The sequence below is a fragment of the Ursus arctos genome, unplaced genomic scaffold (genome assembly GCF_023065955.2).
Source record: "Ursus arctos isolate Adak ecotype North America unplaced genomic scaffold, UrsArc2.0 scaffold_14, whole genome shotgun sequence".
Lineage (NCBI taxonomy): Eukaryota > Metazoa > Chordata > Mammalia > Carnivora > Ursidae > Ursus > Ursus arctos.
In genome coordinates, this window is record NW_026622808.1 from 46,532,165 (window position 1) to 46,554,201 (window position 22,037).

General features: G+C 40.2%; 1 protein-coding gene across 18 annotated transcripts in view; it reads right to left on the reverse strand.

The window, feature by feature from the left end:
* The window catches only part of MAGI1 (membrane associated guanylate kinase, WW and PDZ domain containing 1), a 604,286-nt gene that overhangs the window by 98,143 nt on the left and 484,106 nt on the right, over positions 1-22,037 (reverse strand). For all 18 annotated transcript variants that reach the window (XM_057311872.1, XM_026501184.4, XM_026501183.4 and 15 more), the window contains exons 4-5: positions 11,801-12,007; positions 3,809-4,010 (exon numbers count right to left, since the gene is read on the reverse strand). In XM_057311872.1, coding sequence (XP_057167855.1) covers positions 3,809-4,010; positions 11,801-12,007 — 409 coding nt within the window. The remainder of the gene's footprint in view (positions 1-3,808; positions 4,011-11,800; positions 12,008-22,037) is intronic.

The window sequence follows — 22,037 nt, forward strand, 5'->3', positions numbered from 1 at the left end:
ATGTCAAGTCTAAGAACTCCTTGTCTAGTCCCAGAGCCTCCCCAAATTTTTTCCCAAAAAGTTTAATTGCCTTGTGCCTTAAACTTAAGTCTGTGATGATCTGCTGTGAGTTAATGTTTTGAATAAGGTGTGAGGTTGAGGATGAGGTTAATTTATTTACTTCTGGCTAAACCCTTAATCTAAACCGTGAAAAGCCTATCTTCCCTGCATGGAAGCGCCTTGGCATCTTTGTTGAAAATCACTTGGGTATATTTGTACATCTGTTTCTGGGTTTCATTGATCTATGTGCCCATTTCTTCACCAATACCACACAGCCTTTGTTACTGTGGCTCAATAATAAGTCTTGATATCTGGTAGACTGATTACTCTAACTTTATTCTTCTCTTTCGAAACTATTCCAGGGGCACCTGGGTGGCTCAGTTGGTTAAGTGTCTGACTCTTGATCTCAGGGTTGTGGGTTAAAAAAAAACAAACAAAAAAACCAAACTTTTCTAGCAAGTCTAGTTCCATTGTCTTTCCATAAATTTTTAAAAATAAACTTGTCTATATTAACAAAAAACCTGAGATTTTGATGGGATTTTGCATTAAACCTGTATATCCATTTTGGGAGAGCTGACATTTTTACTATGCAATTGCATCTCTCAATTCATGAATAGGGGACATCTCTCCATTTGTTTAGACTTTGACTTCTTTCATCAATATTTTACAATTTGTAGCATATAATATCCTGTGTATGTTTTGTTAGATTCACATGTAAGTGGTTTTTTTCTGTGAATTATATTTTATTTTGAATTTTGTTGTCCACATGTTCATATAGATATACATGTATGCTTATCTTTTATCTTGTGATCTTGCTGAACTTATTGTAGAACTTTTTTTTGTACATAGTTTGTGATTTTATACATTTCTTGTGTACGCTCATATAATCTGCATACAATGTCTGAGTCTTTTATTTCTCTTTCCTGGTTTATTATCCTGGCTAGAACTTCCAGGATCATGTTGATCAGGAGTGGTGGGAACCGAGGTGCCTCTGTGGCTCAGTTGGTTAAGCGACTGACTCTTGGTTTTGGCTCAGGACATGATCTCAGGGTTGTGAGATCAAGCCCCGTGTGGGGCTCCAAGCTCAGTGAGGAATCTGCTTGTCTCTTTCCCTGTGTTCCTCTCCCCCCACACACTCTCTAATAAATAAATTAAATCTTAAAAAAAAAAAGAGCGGTGAGAGCTAAAATCCTTGGCTTGTCCCCAGTCTTGCAGGGAAAGTTTTTTTGCTTTTTTTGTTTGTTTGTCTATTACCACTAAGTATAATGAGAGCTGTACATTTTTGGTAGATATTATCAAGTCAAGAAAATTCCCTTCTGTTCTTACTTTTCTGAGAATTTTTATCACGAATGAATTTTGTCAAACACTTTTACTGCACTGATGAATATGATCATGTGATTCTTTTCTTTATCTTAATATGGTAGATTATATTTATGAATTTCTTGTATCCCTAGGATAATTCCCACTTGGTCATAGTGTATAATTCTTTTTCTTTTAAGATATTTATTTATTTATTTATTTATTTATTTATTTATCTATCTATTTAGAGAGCACATGCCCGGGGTGGGGGTACGGGAAGGGGGAAGGCAGAGGGAAAGAATCTCCAAATGACTCCGAGATGAGCGTGGAGCCCAACGCAGGGCTCGATCCCAGGACCCCGAGATCATGACCTGAGCTGAAACCAAGAGCCAGTCACTCAACTTACTGAACCACCCAGGCCTCCAACTCTGCAGTTTTCTTTTTTCTTAGACTGTCCTTGTTTGTTTTTGGTAACAAGCTAACCATCGCTTCATAAACATAATTGCTAAATGTTCCTCTACTTCTATTTTCAGGAGACTGTGTAGAAATTTAATTCTTTGAGCGGTTCTCCAGTGAAACCATCTGGGCCTGGAGATTTCTTTTTCATGAGTTTTTAAATGACAAATTCATTTTCCTTAATAGTTATAGAACTAGTTAAATTATCTATTATGTATTGGATGAGTTGTGGTAGTTCGTGCTTCTCACGAAATTGGTCCATTTTATCTGAGTTGTCAAATTTATGTGTGTAGATTTGTTGGCAGTGCTCTCTGATTACCTTTTAATGTCTTCAGGGTCTGCGGTGATTCCCTGTTTAATTCCTAATGCTGGTGATTTGTGTCTTCTCTAATTCTTTCTCTTTGTCAGTTTTGCCTTGTTATTCCTCACTGAACAGCAGACCTTCAGCTTCAATCTGAGTGTAACAGATTTACTTATATTTTTATTTATTTTATAGTTTAATTGGCCATTTCGTTTTTCTTTTTTAGTAGTACATAAAACTGAGGTAAAGCTTAACAGAGAATCTTGATAATAGAGCCAAAGTGCAGCATTTTAAAAATTGACTATTACTCATTAAAAAATTATATTACCTAGGATTTTTTAAGTGGTTGAACTGTATATTTTTCCATTTTTTAGTCAAGGTTGTTTATTAAATGTTTAACTTTAGTAATATGTATCATATATTATATAGGTATATGTGTGTATGTGTATATATATATATATATATATATATATACATATATACACACATAAGTGTATATAAGTTTTATAATTTTGAAAGACTTTTCATATCTATGTACAGTAATCTCCCCTTATCCACAGGGGCTAAGTTCCAAGACCTCTGGTGGATGCCTAAAACCGTAGGTAGTACTGAGTCCTACATATACCATGTCTTTTCCTATACATACATACCTATGATGACGTTTAATTTATACATTAGACACAGTAAGAGATTAACAATAACTAATAGTAAAAGAGAACAATTATAACAATATACGATAAGAAAAATTACATGAATGTGGCCTCTCTCCTAAATACCCTTCTTGTAATGACGTGAGATGATAAAATGTCTACGTGATGAGATGAAGTGAGGTGAATGACATAAGCATTGTGACGAAGCGTTAGGCTGCTATTGATCTGACAATATGTCAGGGGATCATCTGTTTCCAGAACCAAGTGACCACGAGTAACTAAAACCCGCACATCGGGGTGGGGGTGGGGAGGTGGTTTCCATATTCTCAAATTTTAATCCATGTACTTGTACCGTGTTTAAAAAAAAAAAAAATCAACTTAAAATGGATCAGAGACCTGAATGTAAAATGTAAACTATAAAACTTCTAAAACAAAGGTAGCAGAAAATGACAGCTTTATAACTTTGATGTAAGCAAAAATTTCTCAGCCAGCACACTAAAAGCACAGCCCACAAAAGAAAAACACCTATAAATCAGACTTCCTCAAAATTAAAAACTCTGGGCTCTTCTCAAGACACAGTCAAGACAACAAAAAGAAAACTCAGGCTGGGGGGAAATGTTCACAAAACACAAAGACGATATAGGAATTGTATTCAGAATGTATGAAGAACTCTTAAAACACAACCAAAACCAAAATAAAACAAAACAAAACAAGACCCTGCAACCCAATTAAGAAAAAATAAGCAGAAGATTTACTTTTTCTTAATGGCTCAATATATTCTTTATATACTATGCCATTATATATACACCAAAATGCGGCTGTCCCACTCTTCAGGGAAATTATTGACCTTCTGCTTCTTCAAGCTCCTCAGACTCAATGACTGGGATGCTATGCTAATCGTTTTTCTGGACAAAGCTGCTTGAATTGCATAAAAGATAACCATGAGCCCGTCCATGATCAGTCCTTTTAGATGTAATTTATCAGCACGGTCACTAGCGGGTGGGAAGGAAGGGGGATGACAGAAAGGAAGAGAACTTCAGGGAGGAGGAATGGTATACTTTACTCTATAAAATAGACTTCTCCATTTTCGGTGTAGGCCATCTCCCAGTTCTCAGGTAGAGGACCTAAATTATCCTCTGCACAAAGAGGTAGGTATTGAGGGAACTTCTGAGAAGCGTCCGTGATGGGAGCAGCGACGATGCTACTATTCACAGGGGGTAGTGCTGTTTCTTGGAGAGTGTGCTCTTCTTGGTCACCAGAATCGGCTGTTAAATTGCAGGGAGATAGAGAGAGAAAAAAAAATTCATCAATCATATCCCAAACCAGGGAGTTCACAACTGCATCTTTATTCTTAAAAGCCCTCACTCATTCCTAATTGCTGGCCATCAACTCTATTCCATTTAGATGGAAGTTCTTTAAACAGAAAACATCAAAATGATGTATCACATTTATTATACCTAAAAAGAAAGAAGCGAAAGACATGCTCAAATAATGCATTACTCAAAATCTTGGAAATGCCAAAGAAGAAACAAATTCATGACTCAAAACCTCAAGTCTCTTGTACTAATAAGGCCATGGAAACACAGACTGAGCCATACTCTTCCTCTTAGGTCTCATTTGGTTTCATGACTCAGCAGGCCTTGGAGGGTAAGAAGAAAGTCCATGCTGAAAACTCAGATACAGTGGCATCATTACCATTTTTGTATCAATTATTTAAAACATTTTTGGTAGACAGTGGCAAAGATCAAAGACTGGCGCATCCAACTGGAAAGTATACAAAACTTTACAATATAGACACAGCTCTACCAGTGAGTCAGATTCAAGCCTCTTTTGGAAAAGTGAGGTGAATGCTCCTGTGAAAACCAAGACAGTTACCCCCAGAACAGGATCATGTGGGTGGACTAATTTGACTTGGGTCTTAAGAGAAGACTCTAAGTACACGAATCTCCTTGCCTTCTCATTAACTAGAAACATCAAGGAGTGATGTCATCAAAATATCCACAAACGGCACTGCTGACATTCTGGCTGAATTTTTATAGAGGCCAAGAATATTAAACATCATTCTCCATGGAGCTTTAAAACATAATAATCAGGGGTTGTAGTTGTTTTCTATCTCCCACAGTAATTCTCCTGTAGACATTTCTGATTTCTGAAAGCAGACTGAGGAATAATAAAAGACCCTTTTCAAATATTTCTCTGATGAGTAGTGCCCAATGACGCCCATGAGAACGAGGGTAATTCAACATTTGGATGGAGGACATGTCTAGTGTATTAAACAAGCACCTCCACCAAAACTCCACCACCACTGAAGAGGCTGCCCTGCGTCTTGCCTATCTTTTCGTAGAACCCCCTCTCAGACCTCCCTTTGCAAATCCGTCCATTCAAGGTCCTGCTGGCCTAGGTGAGGACTGACTTAAACCCACTCCTGGGTCATGTGGTGGTTCTAAGTCACGTTATCACTCTTGCCTTTGTGATCGGATCAGACATGTGATCCAAAGCAAACCAATGAAGGTCAGACATAGAGTGTTTGCTGGAATTAACCTCTTGATGCTGAAATTATTAAGCAGACAGTCTCATGCTATAGGTGCTGGTGGCCATCTTGACACAGGTTGGTAAGACCTGCCTTAGAATTAAGCTGACATAGAGGAAAGCAGAAATGAAAGATAGAGAAAGTCACCAAATGGCCCTAATTGAGCCACTGATTCCATGTACTCCTGGCCTCTTCAACTGGTTGATCCCCTAAATTCTTGCTTAAGCCAATTTGAGTTGGTTTTACAGTTTGTATCCGTGACTACAGATTAAGAAAGCAACTACAATTTTGATGTAGAAAAAGGAAATTAGGCCAACATGGAAGAAACATTTTGAAATTACTAATGAGTAAAAGATAAATTCAAAGCTTGGCAAGATTTAAAAGAGTCACCCTTACTTCTCTAGGAGCCAACATATATTCCTTTCTGATGTTTTTAGAATGTACACTTCTCACGCGTAAGAGGACATAAACATAAACCTGGAGAGATGCTAACATGCAGATTCTGACTCCCTACTACAGAGAATAGATTTGGAAGAAGGTTCCAAAATGTGCATGTCGAAAACCCAGTGATGGAGATTCAGGTACAAGAATCATACTTTGAGGACAGAGATAAGAATTCTCCGAAGAATCAGTAGAACTTTCAGCTTCTGGGGGGGAGGGCTTGTCTTCCTGCCAGAGTATGGAACAAACTCCTATGTCTGCAGTGCCAGGCCAGAGGCATAAATGATAGGTCTAGAGGGAGCACTGGAGAAAGAGTACAGCCGGACTGAGGGGACCAGGGAACTCAGCGCCAGGTAATTAGCATCCTGAGGAAAACCAGACTCAGTGTTTCCAGATCTCTGATTTTTCAAGAGAAGGTGGAAATCTGTATTTTTATGTAAAAACTCCCAATATTTCAATCACAGTTCCTTAAAAAAAAAAAAAAAACAATATGGCACAACAAAAAGAGAGAGAGATACTGATTACAGGCACTGTCTCAGGAGCTAGACTACCTGACTTCGAATCCTGGCCTCACCCTTTTTAATGTGGGCAATACACTTGCCCTCTATATGCCTTGGCTTCTTAATCTATAAAATGGGGATAACCACAGCAAGCCCACTGGGTTGTGGGGAGAACTGCGTGAGTAAAGCACTCAGGACAGCATCTAGCACAGTTAACAGTATTTGTTAGCTGTCCTCATCATGTTCCTTCATCAACGCTATTATGATTAACCTTTGTCTCCAGGTCAGATCTGGCCCTCAGGAAATGGGCAGAGAAATGACGGATGTGACATCAGACCACAGACCAAATCACAGGTTTGCCTGTTTCTAGCTGTGTGACTTCGGAACAGACTAAATACTTTTCTGAGCATCTGTTTCCTCATCTGTAAAATGGCAACAACACACAAGCCATGAGAACTGAAGGACTAAGGACACATAAAATGCTTGTCTGGCACTCAGTGTGGATGTCATGGTGCTCGGGACTCAGACCTGCTACTGGAAATGCAAATGCACCAGAGGCAGGGGTCATCTTTTAACACAATATTTAAGAGCTAAAGAAGTATGAGCAGGGCGCCTGGGTGGCGCAGTTGTTAAGCGTCTGCCTTCGGCTCAGGGCGTGATCCCAGTGTTCTGGGATCGAGCCCCACATCAGGCTCCTCTTCTGGGAGCCTGCTTCTTCCTCTCCCACTCCCCCTGCTTGTGTTCCCTCTCTCACTGGCTGTCTCTCTCTCTCTGTCAAATAAATAAATAAAATATTAAAAAAAAAAAAAAGAAGTATGAGGACAATGGATGACATCTGATAATTTTACCTAAAAATTTTAATTAACCCATTTTATTTTTTAAAAATACTTTATTTGACAGAGAGAGAGAAAAAAAAAGCACACAAGCAGGGGAAGCAGTAGAGGGAGAGAGAGAAGTAGGCTCCCACTGAGCAGGGAGTCCGATGAGGGGCTCAATCTCAGGACCCTGGGATCATGACCCAAGCCAAAGGCAGATACCTAACCGACTGAGCCACCCAGGTGCCCCAATTAACCCATTTTAATAGAAACAGGATGTAACAGGAAAAGGGTTGTGGCAATAGATGGGACATATATAGGAAATGATTCAGCGTAACACTGAGTATATATAATTTATGTTAAGAAAAAAAAAAAAAAGAAAGCAAGCCCTGCCAAGATTCCAAAACCCCAACTATGGGAAGGGAATATTAGCGCAATGGCAAAATATCTAAGTGTCTGTAATTTCCTAAGAAGCAATGGCGAAATATCTAAGTGTCTGTAATTTCCTAAGAAAAAATGAAAATCCCTCTAGCAACTAGATCTTATTTTAAATTATCGAAATATTTTTATTTTACATATTTTCCATGTCTTCTTAAAAAATGCTTTATTGAGGTATGATTGACATAAAAAAGCTATAGATATTTTTTATTGAAAGATTTTTTTAGCTTCACTGGGGTACAACTGACAAAACTGTAAGATATTAAAGTGCATATCATGATGCTTTGATATGTGTATACATTGTCAAAGGATTCCTCCCATCTAATTGATTAATCAAAAAAAGCTATAGATAGACATTTAATGTAAACAATTTGACATGTTTGGCTTTCTGTGTCTTCTTTCCAGTTCAACAGAACCTTAAACAAACTCATTCTCTCAAAGAAAATGGAAAGTCCAACAATGAGAGGCTGGGACAAAGTACAGACTTATAAATTCATAGCCTTAATCATGGCTTTGACTTTGACATATGCCCTAATTTCAGAAAATCTTTCATTCGATTTACCAAACATTTAGGAGCCCTGCTCTCACTCTCTTACTAAAGGTTGCCAGTGGATCCAAACAAGATAGGTAGAAGGGATTACTGGAACACAGGCTAGGTGGGGAAGCCTGGTTCTCCCACTGTCTAGTGGGGGAACGTGTACTGTTCCTCAGTGTTTTCATCTGCAAAATGGGGACGGTAATGCCTAGGTTGCTTAACTCTCAACATTCCAGGTGGTTTACAGGATACATGTGAAAATGACTTGTAAACCATAAATGAACATAAATAACTTTTTCATTTGAGTAAATAAGCTTCCAAGCATTTACATACATATACGCATACTTGGGGGCTTTGGAAGGTGACTCTGAGAATATAAGCTCCTGTCAAAAATACATTTCTGGAGCCTATATTACATGATATCTACTTTTAGATTTAGGGACATCTCTAACTGCCTACAGAGCTAATAAACTTGATTTAAAACACAAATAGCACACTGGATGAGCATGCGGGCTCTGAAGTCAGCTTATGGGGTTGAAATGACAGCTCTGACGCTCACTGGCTTTGTGAACTTGGGTGAGCTATTAGACCTCCCTCGTATATGTGTAAAGAGCTTAGCAAATTGCCTGCCACATAGCCCTGAGAAACATCAGCTCTTAAAGTAATATCATCTCTTGACATTCCAAAGTGATGCTTTATCATTGCCTACTAATGGACAAGAAGCGTCAGCAGCCTTATGTTCAATAACAGGAGGGCTGCTGGGAGAAAAAAAAAAAAAAAAAGCCTTGAAACACAATTAAATAACATTTGATGTCTCTTAGAGGGGGTTAATGGATGCACCAGCTACTTTTTAATTGTGGTGGTTTGTTACAGATTTTCCATGCTGTCTAAAACAAGGTCCTTATACAAATGCTTTTATTCAGTGTAAGTAACTGTGTGCCTCGGTCAGAGGTGTAACTCTACCTTCATGAAGCACACATAAAGAGTGTTCATTCTCAAGGGTTTGTGTAGGTCCGTAATTGAGGCACAGTTTGTAGAAGACTGGCCTATTGCTTTGTGCTCAACAGTCAGTTCTGTGGGAAGTATCTGGGATGACATGTCATTGCTCAGCTCTCGCTTCAGTCACTGGCGATGGGAAGGAATTGTGGCCACCTCCCCCAGATGCTTCTGGCCACAAGTCTCCTGCTCTTTTGCCTGCAGACATTCCCAATATTTTGTAGGCATGTTATTTAGATATTTCATCCCTCCTTCAAAAGACCCAAAGCAGAAGTCAGCTAAGATAGAAGCAATAGCATGTTAATTAAAAATATCCCAGTAAATATTTTTAATAGCTCCATCGTGTTTCTCTCTTTGTATGTGAAACTCACTCCTTTATTATAACTCTCCCAACCAGGAGCCAAGACCTCATTATGTTACTGTCACTCTACTCTCCAAGTGGCTGGTGGATTGCTACTTAAAGTGGTTCAGAGAGCAAAATGCTTTGACACAGCTTGTTTGATACACATATCATAGACTGGGTAGTGTCAATTATTTGAAAGAATTTATACGAGTTAGGGTATGACAGGTTGTCAGCTGTCATAGTTGTAGCTTGGTAAGTGAGGAGGCATTTATTCAACACACCGAGGATGCCCATCACACGTATATCTGAAGATCATTGTCTCTCTGCATCTTATCGACTTTCTTAGTGTTAAGGACAGGAAGCTGAGGAAGACTATAAGGTGGTACTTGGCTTTTGTGTGGGTGTGTGCACAATGAATGACCAGACTGATTTCAGCAATGATGACCTGGGCCCCAAAGTTTTTCTTTGATGCCAGGATTTCAAGGGAGTAGTCAGTGAGGTCAGAATTTCTGAGGCGTGGCTTTTAGAGACAACGATTTATAATGGCTAGAAACAGGAAAAGCATTAAAATCTATAGTCAACAATTCCTGCTTTATACTAAGAAATCCACTTAATAAATAGAGGAGAAGTAAGGGCACACACATTTCTTGGGGACCATCCAGTCCGCGTGGTAGAACTATTTCAGTGCACATCACTCTGAAGGTCTTATTTCTGTGCCCACAGCTATGTTTTGGGTTCTATTATGATTTGCTACCCTTATTTGTTGAAAGATCAAGACATTATAATGTTAGCTACTTTTTAAAAGAAATATTAACTTTCTTTCATAATCTGCTTTCCTATCAGCGGGGACTACTATACATGAACTAAGTATTTCTAAGCAAATGAAATGAGCTGATTTCAATAAACGCATATGTAAAAGATGGTAAATTTCCCCTAGCTATTACAACTATAGGTCAGCCCCTGGCCTAACCATTCTAATTGGAAAATGGAAATTTTCGTGGAATCAAGTTCTTAGAGCTGGAAGGGGGAACTTAGATATGATTTAACCTTAACCATTTTACACATGAGAGAAATTAGATATTACGTTCATAATAAGACAACCACTGAGAACCAAGAAGCTAGGATAAGAGACTAGGTCTCCTCTTCTTTATCCAGTGCCTCTTCCAGAGGGGGTGGGTTACTGTTATGACAATAAAACCACCAGAAATTATTTCAACTGTCATCTTGAAGAATTTCTGGCTTCTGAGCTTAATGAATTAGAAAACTTTAGAGAGGCCTATATGGGCTCTAGAAAGCATTCGACTCATACAAGCATTTTCCTAAATATTCTATTAGATTTGCTAACGCAATACAGAGTTTAACTAATTTCCCCTTTATTGGAATTGAGTCTAATCAAGTAATGACTGAAGCATGGTGATGTCAGGAAAGGTCACTAAGAGAGGGTTAGATCTCATATGCTGCAAATAGATAACTTCTCCATAGTGATACTCTAAAATAATTGAAGAAACCACTTAAGCAGAGGAAAAACAGGAGAAACAAGCTGTTCTTCAAAGTCACCATATTATAAACTGGAGTGACTCATGTCCTGTGCAGTTGCTACATTTTGAGTTACTATATAAGGTGAAACGCCTATAAAGCAAAAAATATTTTTGAACAGTTCTGGGTCACCACACTAACCCAAGAAATATATATCATAACCTCTGTGAACAGTGCCCCTAAGAATTGTGCAATACTCAGCCTTCAATAGTCTTACCCAGAGGCATTGTCCTTGAAGATCCCCTTATAAAATACAGTATACCTAAGCTTGGGGGCAGATGGCCCGAATGTATATTTAAATGTATAATGCAATGAGTAATATATGCTATATAATATAGAACACATATGTAAGATATAATCAGGTATTTATTATTTTTCCATCTTTCTCCATTTGGGGGCAAAGAGATAAATTGCACAAGTTAACTGAACACAGTATATAGTTTAATTATAATCTCTATTTACAAAGGCAGGAGACAAAAGGATGCTGCTAGCCTTCCAGACAGCATCAATGGATATCAAACTGTTAAACGAATTCTCATATTTCTCTTTATAAGCCATCAGGCATAATTGTGGAGGAGTGTCAAGACCAAGAAATAAATTAACAAAATACAAATATTCTTAATACATATCATTTTGAAGAGAAGGAAACAAACAATGCTGATTATTCTTGATTCCCTTCTACAGACATTTCCCTCTAGCCCCTTTAAGATATGTGGGTGAAGTTAAAATAGTCTTGCAAAGAAGCATGAAATAGATCAGGGAAAAGACCACCTTTTTCCCAAGCCTTGCACGGTCAGTTCGAATTTTCTCAACCCTTCTGAATAGTTCTTGAGAAAAGACATCTTTTCATCACTCTCTGCAAAAGCCTCACACCACCCCTTCCCCCCAGTCCATCAAGGGGGAAGGTGGTCTGGTCTTTACCTGTAAAGCTACTGTTCATTTCAGGAACGTCATCCTCCTCCTCATTCTCCGCGTGGACTATGCCAGCATTTTGCATATCATTGTAGGACTTGGTTCGCTTTGGGGTCGACTGCTTGGAGCCAGGCTGAAGGCTTTGCAAGGCATCCGTCGTGATCACTTTCCCACTGACTGGCTGGCTAGGAGGTTTGGGTGTCCCATAATAGTTTCCTAGGTGATGGAGAGACACATTTGCATGTTTTAGAAAGAATACTTTGTGGGGTTTTTTTTAAGACTTTACATCTGAATCTCTCAGAACATTAAAAAAAGTTTGTTTTTTTTTTAAACTAGAAAACCAGAACACACTGTATTTCATTTCTGGAATAGGTTACAAGCGATGTTGTTCCTACCCAGCTAGACATGGTGATTTCAGAAGTCAGGAGGCAAGCTCCATTGTTTAGTTGCAAAGAACCTACTACTAGGGCTAAAAACAAAGCCGGCTGTACTGAATAGCAAAACTTCATCCTCATTACATTTGAAATTCAATTGGTCACCTTTTTATATAAATGCACCAGCATAATGCTGAATCCAATTTAAAGTTAGCTTCAGAGAAAATAAAACATTCATTACTGCCAGCACCCTTACATGCCTACAAAGTCAAGGTCTCCTTCCCTTAATAAGGGGACTCCTTAAGAGGGAATCCGGGCACTATTTAAAAAGGAGGACGGTGAATACCACGTGGCGTCTCTTTAACTGAATGGCAGGCTTGACTCTCAGGGTCATGTGGGGTGGGAGCAAACCCTTGCCAAGTTTTAACAGAAAACTGTGTCAATGGTGACACGGTGGCCACACTTTTAGAAAATGTCCATTTCACTTTTAGCCACTTTTCCCAACGTTTGACTCAGTGTGCTAAGTGATTCTGAGCGGCATCTGAATGGATTTTTACATTTTATTATTTTATTTTAATAAGTGTGCATATTTTTAATGCGGACTAAAAAAAATCTAGCTACTAAGTTATGGTAGTAACGTAAAGTTTACTTTAAAAATTAAGTGAAAAAGCAATACTTTTTTAAAGTGACTATTTAAAAATTTAAAAGGCAGCAATATATAATAAAAAGTAATTAACTGAATAAATAATAGTAATGGCTGTGACTAGAGTTTCCTTTGAAAACTTAAAAAATAAGTTATTTTAAAGAATATTTCAAGTAAATGTTCAGATATGGACAAAATCATAAAGGTGATGCATGAACAGCCAAAGTTTGAAAAACAGAGCTTATAATCAATAATATGCAGTGACTACATGATAAAAAACATCAGCACTAGAATGCCACTAATCCATTCACCATCACACATCTTCTAAAGGAAGGCCAGAAAGATAAATTACACTGAGTCCTTCAATAAATCCTAAGCAATGTTTGTAATTCTTTGCTTAGTAAAGTAGAATTTATACATAATAACAAATCCTGTACACACTGTTTCTTCCCAAGGACTCAACCCACTGTCTAACTTCAGTACATAATTACATAAAATACACATTGTAGTACACAAGCACAAAAGCAAAAGGAGACAGTAACATGTTGCTCTGCATAAGACACATAGGTAGTCAAGAACTGGCATCCACTGAGCCTTTATTTTATAATTAAAATTTCTTTTTTATTTATATTATTTCTTTAAAACAGTTTTTGAAGCACCATACTTATGAATATACACACCCGCTTTCTTTGACAGTGGTGTGCAGGGAAACTAACCACACAAGTTAAAACGTGCAGTAGGCTAACGGGTACATGCTTGATTTGAAGGACACCCAAGTGAAACATACAAAACACATTTTGGAGGCTTGTACTCAACTCAGTCATCATAGTTCTTTCACAGAAGATGATGGTATCAATTTCTTCAAAAAACTTGTCAGGTTGCCAACTTAAAGGTACAAGTGCTGAATACAACCAACTTGAAGAAAGGCAACTCATGTATGTTTTTAGAGGCTAACACGTGTTGCAAGTAACAATTACCACATGTATGAACCAAGACTCTTCTTGCATTTCTACAGAGGTTACATCTAAGGACATCCTACATCTTTGTTGAAGTTGAAAGTAGGCCACAGTGTTGACTTTTTCATGAACTGAAGACTATTAATGAGGTTTAGGTAAGTAAAACAGCTAACTATTTAAAAAATCATCTTCACAAGGGAAGAAAAACAGAGACAAACTCTAATGAATTTAATTCTAATTCCTTCTGATCACTAATACACCAAGCATCATGTGCATTTTTGAGTTGGAAGTTAAATAAAGACCGATGTCTATGTAAGACTCCTCCACTGAAATTTAAGACCAAAGGATGAGTCCCTTTATTCATAATTTTATAATTATAATTTTACAAGCATTATCATTCACTTTCAGTGCTATTAAACCAAAGCAACATTCAGGAAACTATTGTCACTTGCAAATCAATTAAAACGTAGATATCCTCAGTTTATGACAAAAATAAATGTTTGGAAAAGAAAAGTTCTACCTAAATTTGACAAATATGTGTGGATTTTCTTCAGTTTTCAAGTTCAGAATCTTTCTTAATAAATGATTAGCAGATTTCTCAATGCAACTATAAACTCCCCCAAACAATCCACTTATTCATAGTTATTTCCTGTTTCTAAAAATTAGTTTAAGATTGGTGACAAAAAAAAAAAGTGCATATTATTAGGCCGAACCATACGCAATGGCTATTGTAGAAGACAAACTGTCGTATATCAGCAATCTCATTCAGGTTAACCTAAAGTATAGGCATGAACTGGACCCAGCACACCAAAGTGGTAAAGAGTTTGGCTTTCAAATCCTAACTGGCTCTGTGATCCTAGGCATTTAACCATTAAACAAACAAACAAAAACCCCAGTTTGTCGTCTTCCGTAAAACTGGGATCCTAAGAATACCGAGTTTCTATCTAGAGCACCTGTTTTGAGGATAAAAGGAGATGGTCCATTGAAAGCCCTTCACCCACACTAAAGTCTGCCACTACGCTGAGGCTCGATAAATGACACCTAATGTTGACAGTTTCTGTTTCTAATCTTTCAAATGAGCTCATTCCACCATGTTGGAAGGATTAATGAGACCATGTGTCTGAGGTGCCTGCCACAAGACAACTGAATACTATTTCTTTACTCTTGTAAAGGAACAAGCAACAGAACCTGCCAATGACCAAATAGACTTGGGCAAGTTTTTACCCTCAGTCTAATACTTCCTCTGTGAGACAGAAATGACAGCCCAGGTGACCCTAGTGACTGCACAGGATTATTCTGAAGATCAAATTTTGTAACTTTCTGGAAGGTACCCTGTAAACTATAAGGGGTTATAAATGGGAAATGGTGTAATTATTCAAATTCCTCCAGCATTTCTTATTTCCCATATTGTCTGCAGACATTACAGAAAAACTTATTTCTAGTAGTTCTCTAACTACAGAGGGTTCAACTTTCCTTCACAGATATGTTTTTCCCCATGTATTCTACAAATTAATTTGCATTACTCACTAACATATAAAAATGGAATGTTTCTGATTAAAATCTGGGTATACTGAGAAGTGCTGCATGACAAACTGTAAGCTCTGGTTCCTTGGATGCTGTCTTTTCCAGGCAATGTTGATGACAAGTGTGTGACCACAGCCAATTCACCTGGAACACACGCGTTGAACTAAGGATTTCTGCAGAGAAGTTGTTCTCTTACCCTTGGTGCGTCCCTGTCCTTGCCAGACCACAAGAACAGCTTCCCTAAGGCTGCTGCAATGTGAACAAACAGGCACACAAAGGGACTTGGGCACAGGAGGGAGGGAAGGAAAACGAAACCTTCAAAACAGCCTCAATAATTCACACATTGGTCTCAGTGATATGATTCTGGGTGAATGTGGTTTCGGTGCCCCGACTTGTGGTGGGCAGGGTTATGCTGACATCCCATGTTGTCTTCACCACAGGGTGGGCAAGATGGGTGGTACACTTGCCATAGGCCAGTCACCACGGGTTCCACTGCCTCGACCCGCCCTCTTCACTTTCCAAATCTAGCTGGCTGGCCCCTGGGCATGTCCCATACAACTCACCCCCTGCCCCACAGCAAACTCTCTGTATTATCAAGTCGCCACGCTGGTCAGCACCGGGCCACGCCTAGCCATGGTACAGCGCAAACTTCCAGAGAGTATGTGCAAGAGAATCCCTGTGAGGAATACGTGGATCACTTAATGGTATTAAATAAAAATCATATGAAGAATTATAAGTTATTAAAAATTAATTTGGATTATCATCTGGCAGGCTTCACAGTTTCTAGGAGACACGAGCCCGACTGTCCTATAGTCTCCACGTTAGCCAACACACACTTCCTGAGGTGGCCAGGCATCCACCCAAGTGGGGATGCGTGTGTCTCTGCTGCTATTCTCAAAACTGGCTCTACAATAAAACTTAACAGGGGTGGTGGCTGGGGAGGGAGGAGAGGGCAAGTTAAGACAGAAGAGGAAGCCGCTGCTGGCCTTAATTAACAGGCACAATCTTTGGCCATGACCAAGCCTAAGAAAATATTTTCTGACATGTGTTTAAAAATTAATGGGGACTGCAAATCAATTTTTAGAGCTTGATAAAATATTTAAGGAGGACTGTAACCCTGAGTTTTAAGCCAGAATGAATCAAATCTATATGGCCTCTCACTTTGTACAAGTTTAGTATTCATTCATTTCCCTACAAGGAACTTTTTTTTTGGCCAGGCACTATGCTAGACACTAGAAATAAGATATAAAAAGGGACTAAAACAAGATCTTCACACATGCTCTGTATGGTATACGTCAATTTTCCTAAATGTCGTGCAAACCATAAAGTTCTATTGCATGGAGATTCTGGTTGAGTGGGTCAGGGAAGGGCCTGAGATTCTGAATTCCTAGCAAGGACGGACGGGGCACTGGACCACCCTTTGCATAGACAGCAGAGGGAACCAGGTCAGAGAAAACCATTCCTCTTTAGTAGGTAAGGAACACGGAGGCCAAGAGTAGCAGAAATGCCTATCTTAAGAGTCACTGGTTGGTCCAGGGTAAACAGCACTCAGGTTCTTTGTCCCCTAGTTTGTAATTCCATATGGGAGGTGGACGTGGGCAGGGTACTTGTCTGCCCTCTTCCTACAGAACATGCTTTTAAATATAAGCCGAACAGGACGGTAGTGACTACCAATGGCTGGGAACCTATAGTATACGTCTTTGGTGGGGCAATATCACCCCCAAGGGGGCAAAAATAGGTTTGATTCTTTGGGGTGTGGTAGGATAAAAAAAGCCTTACTCTTTTTATGTGTAAAACTCAGATGTGCATAGGTACTTAAGGCTCCAGACATCCAGCATATCTGTTTTTGCCTAGCCTCAGGGTCATGCCATTACCACCCACTTGTCGTCAGAGACTGTATCACTGACCGCCCCCCCACTAGATCAAAGCTGCCCTGAAGGGTCTTCAGGGAACCACGTACCTCTCCTTCCCGATGCCCTTTGTTGTAATTATCAGATGGTTGAATTTGCCACTGTCTTTACCTCTAGACCACAAGCACTACGAGAGCAGGGACCACATCTGCTCGTATACACCACTGCATCTCCAGGCCTGATGCAGGCCCGGCACATACTGTCATTAAGCATTCTCTGAAAATGAGTCAATACACAAGCAGAGACAGCACACAGGAACGCCCGCCTGGACGCTCCTCCACACCTCTATCGTGGGTCTGGTTTGTAATAGCGTGACTCACGGCAGCTTCTTCCCAGTCCATCAATCACATCTCAATGACCTCAGATCCGCACTGTTTCACTTTCCACTTGCTTGCTCAGCACATGATGGTATCACTCGTAAAACGCCCATCACTTTCTTTTTACTCTTCTCTGTCTTACCTGCTCCACCTTCCAGAATCATGATTTGCATGCAAAGAACGACAATAAGCCACTGTCCTATAATGAGATGTTTGTTCTTGCTGCCGCCATTTGGTTTTGAATTTAAGACCAAAGAGGGTCATATAACTTAATAGCTTTGTGACCCTGAGCAAGGTAAGGGACCTCTCTCTTTGCAGCCTCAGTTCTCATGGTATAAAGATAAGAACAGTACTCATCTAGCAGGGTTTTTTGTGTAGATGAAATTAGATACTGCGTACAAAGTACTCACATTTTGCTTGGAACAATGTTAGCGTGTAATGAACCCTAGCAGTCTTAAGGGGCACCTACTGTTGGAGGCCAATATAAGCTCTAAAATATAGCAGACGGTATTGGTATCAAAATGTATTCTTAAAGAACAACATGGACCAAAATTTACCTTTATTGTGCACCTGTCATGTGACTACCCATACGTTCACTTACTCTAATCTTTATTAATAATCCTATGGGAAAAAAGACATCAGAATTCCCATTTCCAGATCAAGACGAGATTCACACAACGTGTAAATGATGACTGGCATTTACACACACATTTGTCTGTCCCCAACATCCATGTTGTCAACTCCAGGCATCTCTGAGGATCTCTACGCAGGAAATGCAGCAGAACTACGCTGGTCCCAGCCTCTTCATCTTCATATGCAGACGAACAGCCAATTGCAGCACAGATTCCCTTTGGCTACTTTCGTTATCAACAGAGAACATTCCATAGTGGAGTTTGCCAACAGAGCTTATCACAACAGACGGCTTCCAAGGTCTGCCAAAGAACAGGACTCCAGACCCTCTCGTTTTCCTCAATGACAAACAAGAACTCTCTTCACCCCTGCTTTATCTCTGTGTCCCCAAAAAGTATACCCTTGGCAGCTGCTTTTTTGTAGACCTTCTAGGAAGCAAAACAATAACATTATTGAAGGCTGACATCCCTCTCCCTCATTGACATGCAGAAATATGCAACCCATAACTCCAGTTTGAAATGTCACACTGGCACCGTACCTCCATGCTGGGGGAAAACCTTTGCAATGCTCAAAGTGTATAATCAGCCTCTTCTACCCAGAGACATTTGTAAAACAGGCATGTTTGGAAGCACCCCCACTGAATAGTTCATCCCTTGTAAACTCTCTCCTAGAGAAGTCCCATGGGCTGGCTGAAGCAGCAACCTATCTTGCTGAGTGAAAATGTCAACAAGAAAAAAAAAAAAAAAGAAAGAAAGAAAAGCAAGGCAAAGAGAGATGGTGCAGCTGATTTATTTTAAGCACCGTATCAAATAAATGTGTTCATTGCCACAATTAGGAAGTTGAGCCAAGGAGGAAAGACACATTTATTTCTGTTTTCTTGGCCTTGATGTCAAATCTATCTAATGACAGAATGAGCAGTTGGTTCAAATTGCAAAGCAGAGATCAATTATGAGCTCCACTAATAACTTTTGTGCTTTGTGAGGGACAATAGTTAGATTCCTTATATAGACAGGTAGGGCCTCTACTCCGTTGGAGTAAATCCCACTCTCGGCTTTCTAGCTGGTGGCGCGTGGAAAGTTTCATCATGCAGCCTCTAGCCCCGCCACCAAACCTGACCTTTTCCAAAGTTTCTTATCTCAGCAAATGGTGCCAGCATCTACCCAGTTATGGAAGACAGAAACGAGGAGTCATCCTAGGAGGACTACCATCACCTGCATCTTCTATCTCCTTCTGATAACTGCTACATTACCAAACCCAGCTTTTTAATCATATAAAGTATCTCAAGATTCAGTCAACTCATCACTACCACTACCACTACCACCACAGTCCAAAGCTAACTCCATCTAGGGTTACCAGATAAAATGCAAAACTAGATGTTCTATTTTTTTTATTTGTTAAATCTAGCAATCTAACTCCAGCTCAACCATTAGAGCTCACTCCAATTATTACCTCTACAGGAAAAGCTATTCCCAACTCCATAGAAGTCAAATCTCCCCAACCTACAGTCTTCTCCATAGATCCTGGCACACTCAGAACTACACACTTATCTCTCATTATCTCCTTGTGCACTAGAAGAACTAGGAGGGCAATGATCATATCTGGTTTTGCTCAGCATTTTATTTTTAATGAATAAACAACTGATGAAACAAACTAGTCATACAGTCTACAAAAGAGGTGTCCATTTCCAGGAAGCAGAATGGGAAGAAATACTGGCATCTCAGTCCTGCCTGTGACATGACTTGGGTGACGGGCTTTTGGCCAGGCTGTATTCCAATTCTCTTTCGTGTCTTAGACCAGTCTCTCCTTGGATCTCAGATCTTCTCAAGAAATGGCCCCACCTTATTTCCAGCTTTAAAATCCAACAACCCTGCAACTCTAAACCCCAAACATATATTGACGGTTACCTGGCCCTGAGGTTTTATTGCTTCATTCTACTTGTCTGCCATTTCACATGTCACATGTACAAAAGAAGATCACCACTGCTCTGCAGTAACATGTTCTTTGGGAGGATTTGAAATTACCCTTTTTAAAGGAGCTTAACTCTTTTTTTTTTTTGAAAGATTTTATTTATTTATTAGACAGAGATAGAGACAGCCAGCGAGAGAGGGAACACAAGCAGGGGGAGTGGGAGAGGAAGAAGCAGGCTCATAGCGGAGGAGCCTGATGTGGGACTCGATCCCATAACGCCGGGATCACTCCCTGAGCTGAAGGCAGACACTTAACCACTGTGCCACCCAGGCGCGCCTAAAGGAGTGTAACTCTTTTTTTTTTTTTTAAAGATTTTATTTATTTAGTTGACAGAGACAGCCAGCGAGAGAGGGAACACAAGCAGGAGGAGTAGGAGAGAAAGAAGCAGGCTCCCAGGGGAAGAGCCTGACATGGGGCTCGATCCCAGAACTCCAGGATCACGCCCTGAGCCGAAGGCAGATGCTTAACGACTGAGCCACCCAGGCGCCCCTAAAGGAGCTTAACTCTTAAACATGTGCTTAGCTCTCTGAAGTCAGCTGAGTGAGAAGTGAAGGCTGTTCTCGAACAGGGGCTCACCCCTCCCTGCAGAAGCTTTCATTCTAGAGCTGCGCTGTAAAATATGGCAGCCACCAGATACCCGTGACTATTTAAAGTTAAATTAGTTTAAATTAAACCAAGTTGAAAAGTCCATTTCTCAGTGACAATAAGCACGTGCAGCTAGTGGCCGCCATGTTGGGCAGCTCAGAACACTGAACATTTCCATCACTGAAGTTCCGTTGCATTGCACTCATTCTAAAGGAAGGAGGGCATAGCTCTTTGTCCCTCCTTCTCTAGGACCAATGTTCTGACCTTCTCTCAGCTCATCCCACTTGTTCTCTCTGGATTCAGGCCTCGAGGCCGGTGACGACTTCCAAACTGAAACACTGGTCCTGAGTCTCTCCACTTGAAACCATGAGGTCCTCCGACAGGCTTCAGTAACTGTCACTTCCACAAGGGGGTGTCCTCTGGTGGGAGGTGAGATGTGGTGCCCTTGCTGTATGCTCCTGGAGCACCATTTCCCTTCCTGGAACACACACCACTTCTCTTGAAACTGTTCACTTTGCTTCACAACACTGCGGGGCGGCGAAGGACGGACCGTGGGGCTGGACAGCCCGGGTTTGGATCCCAGCTCTGCTCCTGGCTCACCATGTGAACTTAGAGAAGATAACGAGGCTCTCTGGGTCTCATGCTCACCTTCGGTAAAATGGGAGGTCAACTGTATCTACGTCACAGGATTGGTGGGTAGTTAAGTGAACTGGTGCGTGTAACACACTTTGAAGAGTATCCACACTTTGAAGAGTATCCACCTAGTTGATGCTGGACAAGTGCTGGCAAAGATAAATAACTAAAAAGCATGAGCATCTTCATAGGCAGAGCTGCTCTGGTTTCCTGTCCTGTACATCACACCTCATGCCACGGAACACCATCTGATGCAAAGCGAATGCTCAACAAATACTTGCTGGACTGAACTGTGTATGTGTAGATGGGCTTGCTTGAACACCACACTGCCGGGAGCTTACTGTATAGTCATATGCAGAACAGTGTTAGTGAGATATTTATGCCCGGATGTTCACTGCTGCCATGTTTACAAAGCACCAAAAATGGGAGAGAGGTGGGTAACATCCTAAATGCCCACCTGCAGGGGACTGGTCAGCATACACTGGGATACCTCATAGCATTTTAAAAGAGCAAGATAGAACTGGATGGGGTAATGTGGAAAGACTTCCAAGATATGTGAAATAGGAAGGGCAAGAATAGAGGGAAAGGGAGGAGAGACCACAGGCTCATGCCCTGTGTGTGTACCTAGATCCTTTCACAATGGCTCCCTAAGGTGAGGCAGGGAAGCAACTTGGACTTAAATATGTTTACGTTCTTCACTATAGTA